The sequence below is a fragment of the Enhydra lutris genome, unplaced genomic scaffold (genome assembly GCF_002288905.1).
Source record: "Enhydra lutris kenyoni isolate GAN:26980312 unplaced genomic scaffold, ASM228890v2 scaffoldscaffold37, whole genome shotgun sequence".
NCBI classification, from domain to species: Eukaryota; Metazoa; Chordata; class Mammalia; order Carnivora; family Mustelidae; genus Enhydra; species Enhydra lutris.
The window spans coordinates 29,571,555-29,586,634 of NW_019154121.1; the positions used below are offsets into that span (position 1 = coordinate 29,571,555).

At 52.7% G+C, this 15,080-nt stretch overlaps 1 protein-coding gene across 2 annotated transcripts in view; it reads right to left on the reverse strand.

Moving 5' to 3' along the window:
• Window positions 1–982: 982 nt before the first annotated feature.
• The window catches only part of LOC111154412 (PAX interacting protein 1), a 46,299-nt gene continuing 32,201 nt past the window's right edge, over window positions 983–15,080 (reverse strand). The window contains exons 12-21 of one of the 2 annotated variants that reach the window (XM_022513991.1): window positions 14,712–14,896; window positions 13,966–14,009; window positions 12,059–12,126; window positions 10,634–10,736; window positions 9,604–9,772; window positions 3,363–3,463; window positions 2,277–2,411; window positions 2,111–2,186; window positions 1,967–2,027; window positions 983–1,445 (exon numbers count right to left, since the gene is read on the reverse strand). In XM_022513991.1, the coding sequence (XP_022369699.1) occupies window positions 1,430–1,445; window positions 1,967–2,027; window positions 2,111–2,186; window positions 2,277–2,411; window positions 3,363–3,463; window positions 9,604–9,772; window positions 10,634–10,736; window positions 12,059–12,126; window positions 13,966–14,009; window positions 14,712–14,896 (958 nt within the window). In that variant the 3' untranslated portion in view covers window positions 983–1,429. The other variant, XM_022513989.1, reaches the window with a different exon arrangement.

A 15,080-nucleotide genomic window follows, 5' to 3' on the forward strand; every position in this document is an offset into this window, starting at 1 on the left:
TCGCGGGTTTTGCAGAGCCTGAGACAGGTCATGGCAACACTAATGCCGTCTGTGGCGCGCGCAACCGCCAATCCCATGGGCGTTTCTAAGTCTGCTTCGGTGTAAAATGATTAGCTTCAAAGCGGACACATTTTGAGGTACGATTTGTTAAAAATACAAGTAAATGCCAGAATACAGTACATCTGAGAATAAGTGCTCTTAGGGTCAACTTTAAGGAACTCAAGAGAAGTACTTCTGGCAGCCAATAAAATAGGTCACTTCGGGCTGAGTGAGCCTGGAGCTGCGCCCACACGGTAATGGGGCGGCTCACCAGGAACTCCCACAGGAGGTCAGGGCTAGACACGGACCCTTTCAACTGTGAAGTGCGGGGAGATTTCCTTCCCTCTTGGTCGAAGAGCTGCACATGGTCCGACCGCAGCAGAGCTGGGAGGAACACCTGAAGAAGTGATGTCCTGGGTGGGGGGGGGTTGCTGTCACAAAGCCCTCCAGGAACAGTGACAGTTCCCATAACACGGTTCTGTACTCGCGTCTTCAGTGCATGTGCGGCACCTAAACTGTACTCGGGAATTAAACTGAGAGAATGTGCAGTTCAGGAATTACCACGTGGGTCCCAAAGGTTTCAACTGTTTCTAGGGAAGACATTTCAGAAATTGTTATGGAAGCAAATTCAGTGTTTGGGGAACACGCCCGATGAGCAGTGACAGCAGCCCTGACCATCTGGGACCGCGGCCTCCGAGTCGATCCAGCAGGAAGTGGCGGAGCACGGGGTCTGGATCGGAGCCGGACAGACGCGGGTCTCCAGGTTCTGACTGGGGGGTGCGCTGCTGCAGCGGTGGCTGGCCCGCTGCTTGGGCATTTATGCCGCTGGCAGAGCATGGCTGCCATCCAGAAATCCTGTTTTGCCTTGAAATTACTTGAAACATGATCCAGTTTGATGTAAATCCTACACATTGTGCACAAAGCAAAGGGTCACTCAGTTCTAAGTTCAAAAGTACATTTATTTAAAATGTGGGCAAGATCTCAATATAAAAGAAAAGAGTATAAGAAAAAAATAATCAAAGTACAAAACGTTTCAAATCTTTAACATCCATAATTTAGAGATAGCAAGGTCTTTATTTACACCATTTTATTTATAGCCGAAGTTCTGTTAACAGTGTGAAAACATTTAAAAACCTGGCAAATGAATCATAAAACCTAATGTGGGCTTGTAAATTCATATAATACAAAACATAATTTATGTTTCCTTGGAATAAAATTACACATCTTAATAAGATGCACAATATTTATTATATTTGTTCTCCTGCTTTAAATGCCTGCGTCCTGCAGCAGCTGGAGAACACGGGCCTCTGAAGGGGAGCGCGGCCCGGTCCGCCCCGCAGCGGGCACTGCCGGTTGTCGTCCCAGGGCTCCAGTCGCAGTGGCGATGCCATCAGTTAAATTTATATGTAGGCTCGTTGAGGAAAAAACATGTCTCACACAGTGCGAACTCACACCCCTTCCAGAGCGCCCAGTCTAGGTAAGTGAGCACCGTGGTGCCATTTTTCTTTCCCGGGTAAACTAGTCCGTCCTGTGCTCTCTGCGGTGGCAGGACCTGGCACGTGTCTCTGACCCGGTCACGGCCAATAAAGCACGGACCGTCTGGGAGGCCGCCCCCCACCGCCCGCCCGAACCTGCCAACCCCTGCAGTTCTGACCCATCCTCCTGGGGCCAAATTAATCTGTCTCCTTCTGTCTCTCGGTGGGGAAAAGGCCCCTGAGAGGACACCCACCTGTTAAAGTGGCTCTTCTTTCTGAAAGTAAAAGGAGCACAGAACAGGCATTTACAGGTATTTCTTAAAAATCTGGAAAAGTCCATACAAATACATAAAATCCTTATAGCACTGGATCTGCAAGAATCACTAAGTCGGGCACGTACGCGGAATACATACGACTCCGCAGGCGGTGGGAGCTGCTTGCCCAAAGGATATGATTCGTAGTCCAGGGTCTGGGTGAGCACGCCCGTCAGAACAAACTCCGCGTTGTGAACGTCTGGAAGGGACGGGTGAGCCCTGTGAGCGCGGTCGTGCCGCTGTGCCCACGCGCGCATCACAGGCAAGCGTGGCGAGACTTACCTATTCCTCTGGCAAAGTATTCTCGACATAAGTGAAGGTCATTTTCGCAGGATATTAAAATTATTTCTGACAAACTCTAAGGAAAAGAAAAAGAGTTTATCGGTTACCGAACAAGGACTCGCACCGGGCACAGCGCGCGTCAGTGGCCTGCCTGCCCTCTCCCCACCTTGTTCTGCTTGTGCTCCACGAGCTTGCGGAAGGACGGCTGCTTCGACAGCACCCGTCCTCCTGCACACTCCACAATCGCCTTCATGGTGGACAGACTTGGGCAGATTCCAGGTGTGATGTAAAAATATTTTGCCTAAAAATAAAAATATGAGCACGTTTTTAACTGCTCTGAAATTTTAGGGTATGTAATTTTTCATGAATTCTACTGTGATTTTTGACCAAATGTATAATCCCGTGGCGTTACAGAAGTCCCCACCCCTGCTGGTCAACCACCTGACATGGGCCCAGAGCCAGGGTGCCCGTCTGAGCTAGCTGGAGCGTCCCGCCAGGGCAGGTCAGGCCTGGGAGGGGCCAAAGGAACTGGACCCCTGTCCTGAGAGACGTGAGGGACTCCGTGGGGTCAGTGAGAACACTAGGCCGTCCACCTCCAGGCGCAGGCGAGAGGCGGCCGGGCACCTGCGTGACCCTTGCTCGAGACCCTGCGATCTCTGGGCTCCGACGGCTGAGACATACCTTTCTAACAGCTGTTATCTGCCCTCAATACTACTGTGTTTTAAACCGCTCATAAAACATTCAGAAAACTCAAGACTATTTTAGATTAAGATACATCTTAACATTTCCATTCTCATTCCTAAGCTGGTTCCCTGAAAAGTGTAAAAACAGATCAATACAAAAAAAATTTTTCAAGCTGTTCTAAGTATCTTATCTAACAAATATTTAAAAATTTTTGGTCTTATTTAGGCACACGTTCAATTACTCTTTTTTCCAAGAATCTTCATTCTCCAGCTGAGTATGGATTTAATGAGAAGAACATGAAATACCAAGGATTATAAAAAAAAAAATCAACCTAAACGTCTCTTGCTGATTCGGTCCTTCATGAGCACAGCGCGGGCAACCTGCCTTGTCGTGCGTATGTGATGGACACGGACAGCGGCGCTCCCAGGGCACGCTGGGCCTCCGGCAGGGGCCCCCAGGAACGAGTCCCGGGAGGAGGACCAGCCTCCCAGGGCCGGGAGTGTGCGAGCCCCTCCGCCGCTGGGCCCTGTGTGGGGCACCCGCGGGGACGCCAGTGACCACCCTTTACCTTGAAGAGCGGGGAGGTGTGCGCCCGTTTCAGGGACTCCTCCAGACTGAAGGAGAACAGCACCTCGGCCTCCGCGTCCCGGAGCACGTAGTTCTGCTCGTCTGGAAAACAGAGCCGCCCACTCAGAACAGCGCAGACTCCCGGGGGACCAGGCACGGGATCCGCCCCCGAGGTCTCCCGGCAGCAGGTCAAGGGCATGTCGCACGCGGCTCACCCCTCCGCCCCCAGGGAAACCGCTGAATACGGAAATCTCCGCTATTCTGTTTCATTCGCTCTTCCCTGAAAACAGCCAGACAACAAGACAGACAGACTTCCTTCTCCACGGCGTATCTTCACCTCTGGGGTCATACGCTCCTGAAAACAAATGGACTGACAGCTGGGGACCCTCTTCCACTGCCCACCTTCTCTCCACACCCCTGCCCACTCCACATGGTTTCAGCGAGTTCACAGACCCTGAAGGAGAACTCAGGCCCAGGGGGACCAGCTCAGAACCCACATCACATCCAATGTGTATGTGACGACCGCAGGCCTCGTTAGACTCAAGGAGCTGGTGATAAATTGCACAGATCTAACAGATTCCTTCTCAATATATGGAAGTGGACAGCAATTTACTAGGAATAGTTTCACCAAATCTTGAGGCTGTAGGAGAACTCTTTCAGAGTTCTTACAGTAACATTAAGAAACGTCCAATTTACCAAAAGTCAAAGATCACATGTTTTATGCTTCTTGTCAAAGTCCCGTGCTCAGGGAAGCATTTCTTCCTCATGTCATAGTAACAACCAGGTCGCGTAACACAGCGAGCTCTAACTGATGACACAGTCGCCCAAAGCGCGGCACAGGGAAGAGGTGGGGGAGCAAGACGACACACACCAGGGCTTGCAGGCTACGCGCGGTTTCTGCCTAAGGTCCTGTTCATAAAGCAATGAGGTTTCACACCCGGAGAAGCCGCGCTCCGCTCACCAGCCAGCCGGCTGACCACGACCAAGAACAGTCCGCTCAGCAAAGAGACAAATTACTAACCGGGAGAGTCAGCTGATCTGCCAGTCAGATGAAGCTGCTACACTGTTTCAGGTGGGGGAAGACAAGGTCTGAAAATTGGAGAAATCCAAAATGAACAAAGGTGCGGTCACACACGACATATCAGACGCAAATGTCCAGGGCAACCGGCAAGGCAGCTGTGCCTTCCCAGGACCTGGTGATGGGTCAGCGGGTAGCAGCCAGCGCCCCCGCCGGAGCAGCGACCCGAGAGCAGCAGCGGCCCTGACAGCCTGGGCGCAGGAGACGCTACCCTGGGCTCTGCGCTCCAATCTCAAAACCAAACCAGACCGACGCAGGGCCGCAGAGCAAAACGTGAGCCTAGAACCTCCTTGTGCCAAAAGCCAGGAAGTGCTCAAAGACCAAGGGGACAGAGCACAGGGCCCTGAAGCCAGCCGGAGTGGCTCTCACTGGATGTCAAAGACAGCACAGTAACAACCCACGGAATACAATTTAAAAAGGAGTCCACACCAGGAAACAACAAATCAAATGAACAGAAATACCGGCACCGTTTTGACGTCCTTCCCCATAAACGACATCCGCACAGAGAAGGTCCGCAGACGGCACCTGCTCCAGGGATCACAGGGACCCAGGAGTCACACAGCAGAACAGCACAAGCCCCAGTAGGGGTGCTGCAAGGCCCGGCTCCGAGTGGGGAGGCCCTGACCTCAATCGGGGGGAAGCGGCTGGTATCCCCGACAGAGGGACATTCTATCAAACCACCAACCGAAGTGACAAAGGACACCGAGGAGACATGGTGACCGTGTGCACGGTTCCGACCCGGACCCGCTGGATTTGAGGGACACTGCGGGGACAGCCAGGCAGAGCTGACTGAGTGGCCACAGACTGGACTCAGGGCTGTACTGTGGCCACGGGGCACGATGGCCTTCTCCGCGGGTGACAGAGGTCCAGGTGCTGGGGACGGCAGTGCAGCACTCTGGCGGGGCCCTTCCATGGGTCGGGAGAGACCAGCAGTTTATCCCACACTTGCAGCTGTTTGGTAGCTTAGTGATTGTTTCAAATAAATGAGATTTTTTTTTAGTCAAAGCCAACTATTTTATTTTTCTTAAATCAAAAACCAACTCTGTATATGTTTATAAAGTATGTTTATAAAATGTTAAAAGATGGGTAAAATGAAGAAATGACTCTGAAAGCAAAACTTCAGAACCTACTACAAACCACCCAAGTAAGGTCAATATTCTTGAGAAATTAAGAAAATAATCCCGAAGTGTCAACTTTTGGCAAAACAAAAAATTTTTTTTTTAAAGATTTTATTTATTTGACAGACAGAGATCACAAGTGGGCAGAGAGGCAGGCAGAGGCAGAGAGAGAGGAGGAAGCAGGCTCCCCGCAGAGCAGAGAGTCCGATGCAGGACTCGATCCCAGGACCCTGAGAACATGACCTGAGCTGAAGGCAGAGGCTTAAGCACTGAGCCACCCAGGCGCCCCAAAACAAAATCTTTAAATGTTTATTAAAAATCAATGATTTGGGGCGCCTGGGTGGCTCAGTGGGTTAAAGCCTCTGCCTTCTGCTCGGGTCATGATCCCAGGGTCCTGGGACCTACTCCCGCATGGGGCTCCTCACTCAGCGGGGAGCCTGCTTCTCCCTCTGCCTCCCCCCGCTCATGCTCCCCCTCCCTCTCTTGCACGCACACTCTCTCAAATCAAGAAATAAAATCGTTCAGTAAATAAGGGATTTGCATACACCGACAAACTGATCCTAAGGCTAATACGGAGGGCAAATGGCCAGAGACGCCAACTCAGCACTGAAGGACAAGAACGAAGAGGAAGGCCGCCTTCCAAGCTCAGCTCGACGCTCGCAGAGTCACTACCGCGTGGCACCAGCAAAGAATTGATCAGGAAACCCCAGAAACAGGCCCACATCAACAACATAAACTGGTCTTTAAGAAAGGAAAAGGCAATACGACTGAGCAAAGATCAGCTTTTCAACAACTGGAGGTCCACATCCAAGAAACAAACCTAGGAATCCAGACACAGACTCTGCAACCTTCACAAAAATTAAAATGGGTCACAGACCTAAGTATAAAACTATGAAACTCCTAGAACACAGGAGAAAATCTTGATGACCCTGAGTATGGCAGTGACTTCAGAGACAACACCAAAGGCAAGATCTACGGAAGAAATAACGGATCAGCTGGACTCCATTAAAATAAAAAATTTGTGTTCTGGGACAATAATGTCAACAGAATGAGAAGACAAGCCACAGACAGAAAACAGTTGGAAAGACACAACTGACTCGGCACTGCTGTCCAAAATATACAAAGACCTCCTGAGGCTCAACAATAAGAACTCAATTTACAAAACGGGCAAAAACTCTGGATAGACGTGGCACCAGAGAAGAGAGATGGCAGAAAAGTGCATGAAAAGACGCTCCATGTCCTAAGTCATCACTGCACTGCCAACTGCCACAGAGCAAGGTGACCACTACACAACTACTAAAGCGGCGGAAACCCAAAACACCGACACCGCCAAACACAAGGAAGGATGCGGAGCGACGGGAACTGTCCTTCATCTCCGGCAGGAATGCAAAATGGGGCAGCTAACGTGGAAGATGTCTGGTGGTTTCTTACCAAACTAACCACACTCTTACCACATGATCCAGCAATCACACCCCTTGGTACAGACTCTAAGTCACAGCCCCACAAAAGCTACACGAGAATGACGGTGGTGGCTGTATTCATAATTGTCAAAATTCCCGTCAGCGAGCAGATCAACTGTGGTCCATGCTCAGTGCCACAAACGAGCTACGAAGCCGTGAAGGGACAGGGGGACACGGAGATGCACCTCGCTGAGCACGAGAAGCCACTAAAACGGCGCGGATGGTGGGCTCCAGCGACAGGACTCCGAGAAGGCAACAACCGTGACCTGCAAACATGCTTCCATCCTGATACTCGGGGGCGGACAGGAGATGTAGGAATATTTATCACTAATACATAGTAAGTGTTTACTAGCAACTGAACCCCTTCTGCCCCTCAGAGGTCAACAGTTACGCCACACAAGTGAGTCAGTCGGCCAAAACTTCGTGAAATGTGGACTGCTGTGAACTTTACAAACGGATAAAAGAATCGTGTGTCACAAATGGGTACAGTTGGTAAATTAAGCAACTCAGACTTCAGCGAAGGAACAGACTGTCACTTCTAAATATTACGGCTCGTCTACAAAATTGGGAGCTAATATGTGAGTTTATGGGAATTGTTTCTACAGCTTTGTTCTTTGGCCCACACCATTAGGTTTCGTAGCTCATTAACATCCTTTAGGAACAAAGAAATTAATTTCATCGGAAAAACTGAGTGTTACTACAGTCATCCTCGTTGTTTGTGGATCCCATACTTGTGGATTTGCCTACTTGGTAGGAAGCATCTGTCACCTCACGCCAGTGCTCGTGGTGTTTCCGCAGCCACGACGACCGTAGCCCCCAGACGCGCCTGTCCCTAGAAGGCGACGCGCTAGACCACGAAGAAGTTTCCTTCCTGAGGTCGACTTCGCGTGAATTTGTTCCCATTTTCCTGGTTTTTCTTGGTGACTGTAGTCTCAGGGCCCCGGCACAGAGCGTGGCACTGCGGCCCCCAGGGAAGAGGCCGTCTTGCCGTTTGGACAAAGCACGAGATGCGACGGCTCCGTTCGGGCGCAGCTACTGCGGGGCTGCCCAGGCCATTGGGGGGAAGGAGCCAAGAATAGGTCTTAACTGCGTCTTTAAACAGGGGCGCACAGCACAGGGTCTTACGGAGCCCACGAGGGTAGGTGTTGACCCGCTGATGAAAACGTGACGGGGGCTTGCGGGAACCCAGCCCTGACTTTCCTCTGGGAGTGACGGCTCGGTGTTCCCGAATCAGGGTCTGTGGCTGTGCTGCAGAGCGTAATTACCACGAATAACAAGAATCTGCTACTCTATTATAGTTGAGGATTTATTACTGATCTTCATGTAAAGGATTCTTTCCTTATGATTGACCTGGAGAGCACACCATGGAACTTAAAGTATGGTTCTCGCTTTGCTATAAACAACAAACCTAAGCGTCTTAAGATAACTTATTCATCTGGATCCTAATTTCTCACCTATATATCAGACTATCGGAACTTTAAAATATATATACTCTTTACTGTTTTACACTAAAGATTGAACCAGGTTTAAACATGGACCGGAAATGCCTCAATGTAACATGAACAAGCACTTGCCCTGCTCGGGACAAATACTGTTAGTTTCATGGGTCAGAACAGCACCAGGCTGGTGGGGAGCAGGAGGGTCTCTGTGGGTCTGGTGGGTCTGTATCGTCCTACTGCCCCGGGAGGGCGGCAAGGGGGTGCAGGACCCGGGGCACACGGCTGGCAGGGAAACACGAGTGTGAGAGAGGGCGAGAGGCAGAGTGTGCGTGTGTGTCCCGTAAGAAGAGGCTGGTCTGCTGTCGCTGCCGCACGAGGCCGGGAAGGAGAGTGAGACAGGAGAGCAGGAGTTAAGTCTTACCGCCACAGTGCTTGGGGCTTAAAGACCAAAACAAGAAACTAAACAGATTGTGGTGACGCTTGTCATGGGGCCAAGCTCCCTTCTCCTGCTCCAGCGGACAGGCAGGGGGTGAGGATGTGGGTTCCAGTGGGCTGGGAAGGCTCACACACAGAGGACAGTGCCGCTGCTTCTGATGCTAACGAAGGCGCAAATGAGCTGTGGCCATAAAGCTTCATGGAGAAATGGTTTGGAGTTCATATTCGCTCTCTGCGTAGCAAGTTCTAAAAACACTTGGGTAAACTAAAAGACAAACCTCTCCCGACTGCCCAGAAGGAATTCACTCCTGGGGCTCTGAACAACGGGAGGCCGGCAAGGGGAGGCAGACCCCATCCCTCCGACGGAACCTGCCATCAAACCCGGGCCGGGACCATCACGGACACCGCTGCTCGCGGGGACCGCCTTCTACTGCCGGTTTCCAACAAAATACCCGGGTCAGCACCCGGCAAAGCGGTGGCAGGGAGCTCATCTCCCCCTAGCACTGCCTGAATGACCGACCTTCTACTTCATAGCATGATACAAGAACAGCCACGGACTCGCTGGAACGTGGAAGAAATTCATGAATTTAATGGTGATTCGTCAGGAGTAAAACAGTGAACTGGTGTTTGCAGGGTTGAAAACGGACAAACTCCAGGGAAAAGAAGGTCTGTTCGTAGCAGGAAATGCGAGGGGCGCGACGGCAGCACGTACCGATAAACTTCTGACACTTGAAGCACTCCTCCAGCCACTCCGGGGTCACGATGTGCTGCACCACAGAGATGGCCGTCAGGAACTTGACCGTGCGCGTCACTTTGCTGGCGATGAGGTGCGTGCACTTCTGCGCGGACTCGGCGACCTCGCCCCCCAGGATGTAGAGCTTCTGAAGGGAGGAGCACAGGGCAGCGATGAATGCGGCCTCAACCACCCTGTGACAGCGCGGCAAGGACGGCACCCATGGCTGTCGTCACGGCCACAGACGCCACCTCCCTACCAATAAAGTCCCTGAGCACCAAGCAGTGCATCTCAGACCTGCAGCTGACATGGGGGTGCGTGAAGCACGGTGACCTACAGTCTCTGCTTTCAAAGAATCCCAGCAGAGATGTGACCGAGGAGATGCGAGCACACGGAAAACACCGAGGGTCTACACTCAATTGTGAACACAAAAAATTAAATTGTACTGAACCTAGAATCGTATCTGTAACAGTTTCTTTCCCTTAAAAACAATGCAGGAATCCGACATGACAGTCACAAACTTTTCACTGCACCCCACCCCCATGGCTCAGCAATAGGAAGCTGTTGCTCCAGGACGTGTGTCTGAGGTTGTGTCCCCACTTCCTATCCAAGGACATGATTCCCTGAGCCTCCCCCAGGTGGCCTGCGGCTTCAGTGGGAGACGCCGAGGGGCTAAGCTGGGCGTTTCTAGGACGATGGCCTTCGAGCAGGCTTGCTCTTGTTCCTGCAGCTATAAAAATGGGTCTCGGTCTGATCACCAGAGTCCTACTAGGAAAGCAAGTGTCTTCGCAGAAAACCAAATGTAGAAAGCACGGAACGAGGTGAAAAACCCTCAACAATTTAATGACTACTTATTACTACACAAACTACTACAACTACTTTATATGTTATTAAGACTATTAGGATATTCCTGACTCAATGTAATTTTAATTAACTGCTACCCTAAAACAAATATATACAGAAAGGCACAGGGCAAAATATCCTTACAGAAAGCAGAATATAATTTTACCTTAATATACTGTTGAACCTGGACAGGCTCAAACCCAGTGAAAAGCACAAAAGGGGTCAATTCTGGTGTTAACTTTTTGGTGGGAGGTGGTATATCTTCGATTCTGTAAAATGAATACAGAAAACACAAAGCTGACTTTGTTCACTTGAAACTACTAAAACCCCTTGTGTGCTAAAGATCATTTTTATTTTAACAACTGCTGGGACCTTTAAGTATGTGGGGATTTTTCCATCAGGAAGAATGGGAGGCACCTGTCCTGTCTTTCCCACATCTTCCACGGTCTCCCCAAAAGACTGTGCACGGTGCCTCCAAGGAAAGTAACCCACTGACCCCCTCCCCCTCCCAATGACAAATGTTCTCAAGTCCTGTCTCGATGGTTCTGCCAAGGACCTATTCTGGGTGTGCGCAGCCACTGCAGGGGCGTCCCTGGAGCTGGGCCTCCGCCCAGTCTTACATATATCGGAGGCTCAACACAAGCTATTGAACTTAAGCACACCTTTTAAATTAAATCAGTCTTTTACTTAACATTTTCGAGTTCCATTTTTACCTTACATTTGAGACCATCTACATAAAATAGTTTTTAAGGTTCATTTGGACCATTTACATGACCATTTAAAAATGATCGTAGGGGCACTGGTAACTCCGTCGGTTAAGCACCCAATTCTTGATCTCAGGGCCATGAGATCGAGCCCTGAGCTGGGCTCGGCACCAGGCACGGAGTCTGCTTGAGATCCTCTCTCTCCCTGTCCGCACCCATAGCCCCGCCACTGCTCATGCTCCCGCCCTATTAGATATGGTCACATAATCAGAACGTTACCGAATCCTTCGGTGACTCACACAGTGTGATGTGGGGGTGGAACGGGCAGGATGCAGAGCAGGGGACAGACTAAGGGAAGCTGGTGACCACAGGGCACAGCCCGAGCAGGTCAACTGTGGTTCGCACGTCCAGCTGGGAAATAAGGGCTTTGGAAGACGCCCGGATGAAGCAGCAAGCTCCCGGCTCATCCTGTGTCCCCTGTGCCTGACTCACCCAGGGACAGCTGGGACGCCACTGCTGCCTGGAGCCGGCCGACCTGCTCTTTAGCACGGGAGCCCCGAGCCCCCGCACACGCCCTCCCACGTGCGCAGGCACAGCCCCAGCCCAGCGCGCACGGCCGGGCCCCCTGCTCACTCTGCCACAGCAGCTGCGTTCCCCCGAGCTTCCGATAAGGTTTTGCGTAAAAAAACAAAACCAAAAAAAAACACAGCTGCTTTTTTTAAATTAAAAAAAATACTTGCCTTTCACTTTTATGGCGAGCAATGAGACAGAAACAAACCACAACAAAGTTGCAAGGCGATAAGCAAATCTCATTTACTGCGCAAACGCTCCAAACCCGGCTCCCCAGATGCACCGAGGGCCGAGCGGGCAGCGCGGGGCGGCCGTACCTGGCTCTCTTGGAGGAAGGCTGGGCCGTCGCGTCACTGGCTTTCGGCTTGGGAGGCAGCCGCACGCCCTGCAAGTGAAGGGTCACACGCTTAGCTCACGGGCCCCTGACCGGGCGCCCTGGGCGATCCACAAGGGGAAGAGCCAGTGCTCCTGCGATGGCCACGTGCCACGCGCCACACCGCGGCAACACCAGCACCCGCCCGGGACCCCGACGAGAGCCGCTGCCAGCAGCAGGCTCCAGACGCCGCTGTGCGGCTCACCGCCCGCCTTCCAGGCCCCCCAAACCCTTGGGCCCTCGGGGCGTCCCCGTCCTCCCCCCACCCCCCCAGCTTCAACACCGCGCGGCAGTTTTCACTTCACGCGTGTGGCCTCGTGTCCCAGGGTGGACTGTGGGGACTACGGTCACTGCGGTCACAGCCCCTCGAAGCCGACGGCCCCTCAAGCAGAGCCGCCGGCTGCGCGCATCACAGGACGGTCACAGGGCGGCCCGTGGCGCTTCCAAAGCTACTTCCAGAGACGCGCTACGGTTTACGGCCCGGAGCCCCTCCTGACCGCTTTCTAACCACCGCGGCCGGGTGTAGACGGCCCCTGCACAAGTCAGCGTGGGCGCGGGCGACCCCGGGGACCCCCGCACCCTGTCAGACTTGGGGCCGGGCTCACGGGCCCTCCCCGGCACCCCGACAAGCAGCAGCCCTCGGCTATCGGCAGGCGCTGGCAAGTGTCCCCGGTGCCATGGACCAGCAGCCGCAAGAAACACGCGAGGGACGCGAGCGGGGTGACCGGGCTGCTGTGACCGCCTGCACGGAGCCACAGGGAAGGTGGTGTCTGCGGGGCGGGGCCTGGACGGGTCTTCCCTGAGGACCACGTTCCCAGCTTCATCCTCGAGGCCACCATGACCCTCTCATCCAAATGGATCCGGAGAGTATCTGCTTTTGCTCAGGTGTCCGAGCTGCTCAGGTTTCATTAAAACCACAACTGTGAGTTCAAGCGAAAGGAACCACCCCACGTGACCACGTCATCACATCATCAGGATGAAGGAAACACTCTGGACAGTCGTCAGTGGCTTCTAACGACGTTAGACGTGCAGGTGGCACCGCAGATCGTCAGGAAGCAGGGCGCAGGCCGAGGCGTTCTCGTAATCCTGACAAGAGCACGCTCCTCGGCGGCTCACGGGACACCGACCCTCCCTCCATAGCTCCACGTGACCTGCAAGTCCATCAGCGGAAAAACCCAGCAGAGTGCACGCGGTCACACGCACCTAACCCTGAACCATTAACTTCCACGGCCCCCACCAAGGAAACCATGGCTGTCCTCGCGGTGGCAGGCACGTGAGCAGTGACAGGGACCAGGGACCAGGTTCTACAGTGTGGCATTACTTAGACATGCCACGGAAACACAGCCCGAAAACACCATTCGTGTCCCACCATCACACCTGACTGACCGCCCCACCCGGAGGGCAGCCCGGCTTGTCTCGTGACGGTCACCGGCATTCCAACTTGAGCAAGGACAGAATCAGACACCTCCCCCGACATGGCCAGGTGCCCCCTCCTGTCTCCTCTGCGGCCCAGAGTGCGTCGGAGCTGCCAGTGCTGCCATCAGGGCTCCCGGCCCGTGTGCGAGATGGAAATAAGATGTATGTTTGTCCTACTTCCTTCTCGCTCTTTCCAACAGCCACACGGCGTGGAAGCCAACAGTGCTCGTCCGCACAGAAGTACCAAGGACGGAAACCACCACCAGCAGGTAAGGGAGGAAAGGACCCAGGGCTAAACGTTTTATGACAGGTGGGGAGATACAACCTTCATTTGTTACGTGGACTAATTACTCAGAGAGTTTTTAACCGACAAACAAATCCTGCATTTTTCTAAGACAGTGACCGCCTAACGACTTGGCCAAAGACTGGACGTACCATGAGCAGCTCGGCCGACACTTTCAACGGGACTCTCCAAGCATCTACAGAGAAAGAGAAGTTATTTTACAACAATACTGCTTATGTGGAAAGCCTGTTTGTGAAAACCTTTTCTGGGGCTGGTAACCTTAGACTTGTAGGTGGCTTTGTAGACAATTTTATCAAGGACACAAGACAAAACTACGCTTGTGCTAACTTCTCTTCCAGGACGAGAGCAGGCGGGGACAGTGCGCGGGGGTGAACGTGCCGAGCCTTCTCTAGGTGAGGAGCATGAGGGAAAACAGCAGCGACAGCCCAGCAACAGGTGTGCAAAGCGAAGCTATCCCACAGCCCACTGTGGCGGCGGGCGGCTGGGCGTGGGAACCGCCACCACGTGGCCATGGCACCAGAGAGCCAGCGTGAAGGACCACAGCACGTCCCCCACACATCAGCTGGGTTGAACGCTTCAAGGAAGGACGAGGAATCTTTATGATGCTTTCATTTCAGAACTGGAAGGAAGACAGGTGCGTCTGTCCCAAAGAGAGATCGTGGCTTAAACTGAGGACCTCTCTCGTGATTAAAGCCATCCGGACCTCACGCCGAATGAACTTGACAAGAGAGCACAGTAAAGCAGAGTCTGAATGACCATCTTATGACAGGGACTGAACACGACAGGAAGACTAAGGGCACGTAGGTACTTTGCCTCCGGTAAATGCAAGACGGCGGGAGCCCTGTAACCCTTGACGTGCCGGAGAAACCCCACTTACCCAGAAGATTGAAAACCAAGTGCGGAGTCGGGGCGAACGGCTCCTGCAGATTGAACACCGTGTAGCGGCCGTAGTGGACCTGCCTCAGCGCCTCGAAGTTCCCCAGGAGGATGTCGCCGAGCCACTGGGCGTTCACACATGGTATCCTCCACTCCTTGGCTTTTTCATACTTCAAACCGGTGGGTCTTTATTTTTTTTAGAAAAAAAACACATTTTATTAAGTGTTAGACTTGCCTACTGTTCAAAATAACATGTATTTTCAACACAGTACCATAGAAACAGCGGGGGCATCTCGGCAGAGTCACCAGTAACCCCCGGCGGGCGACTCCAGGACGCGTCCCGGCTCCTGCTGCGTCACTGGGTTATCTG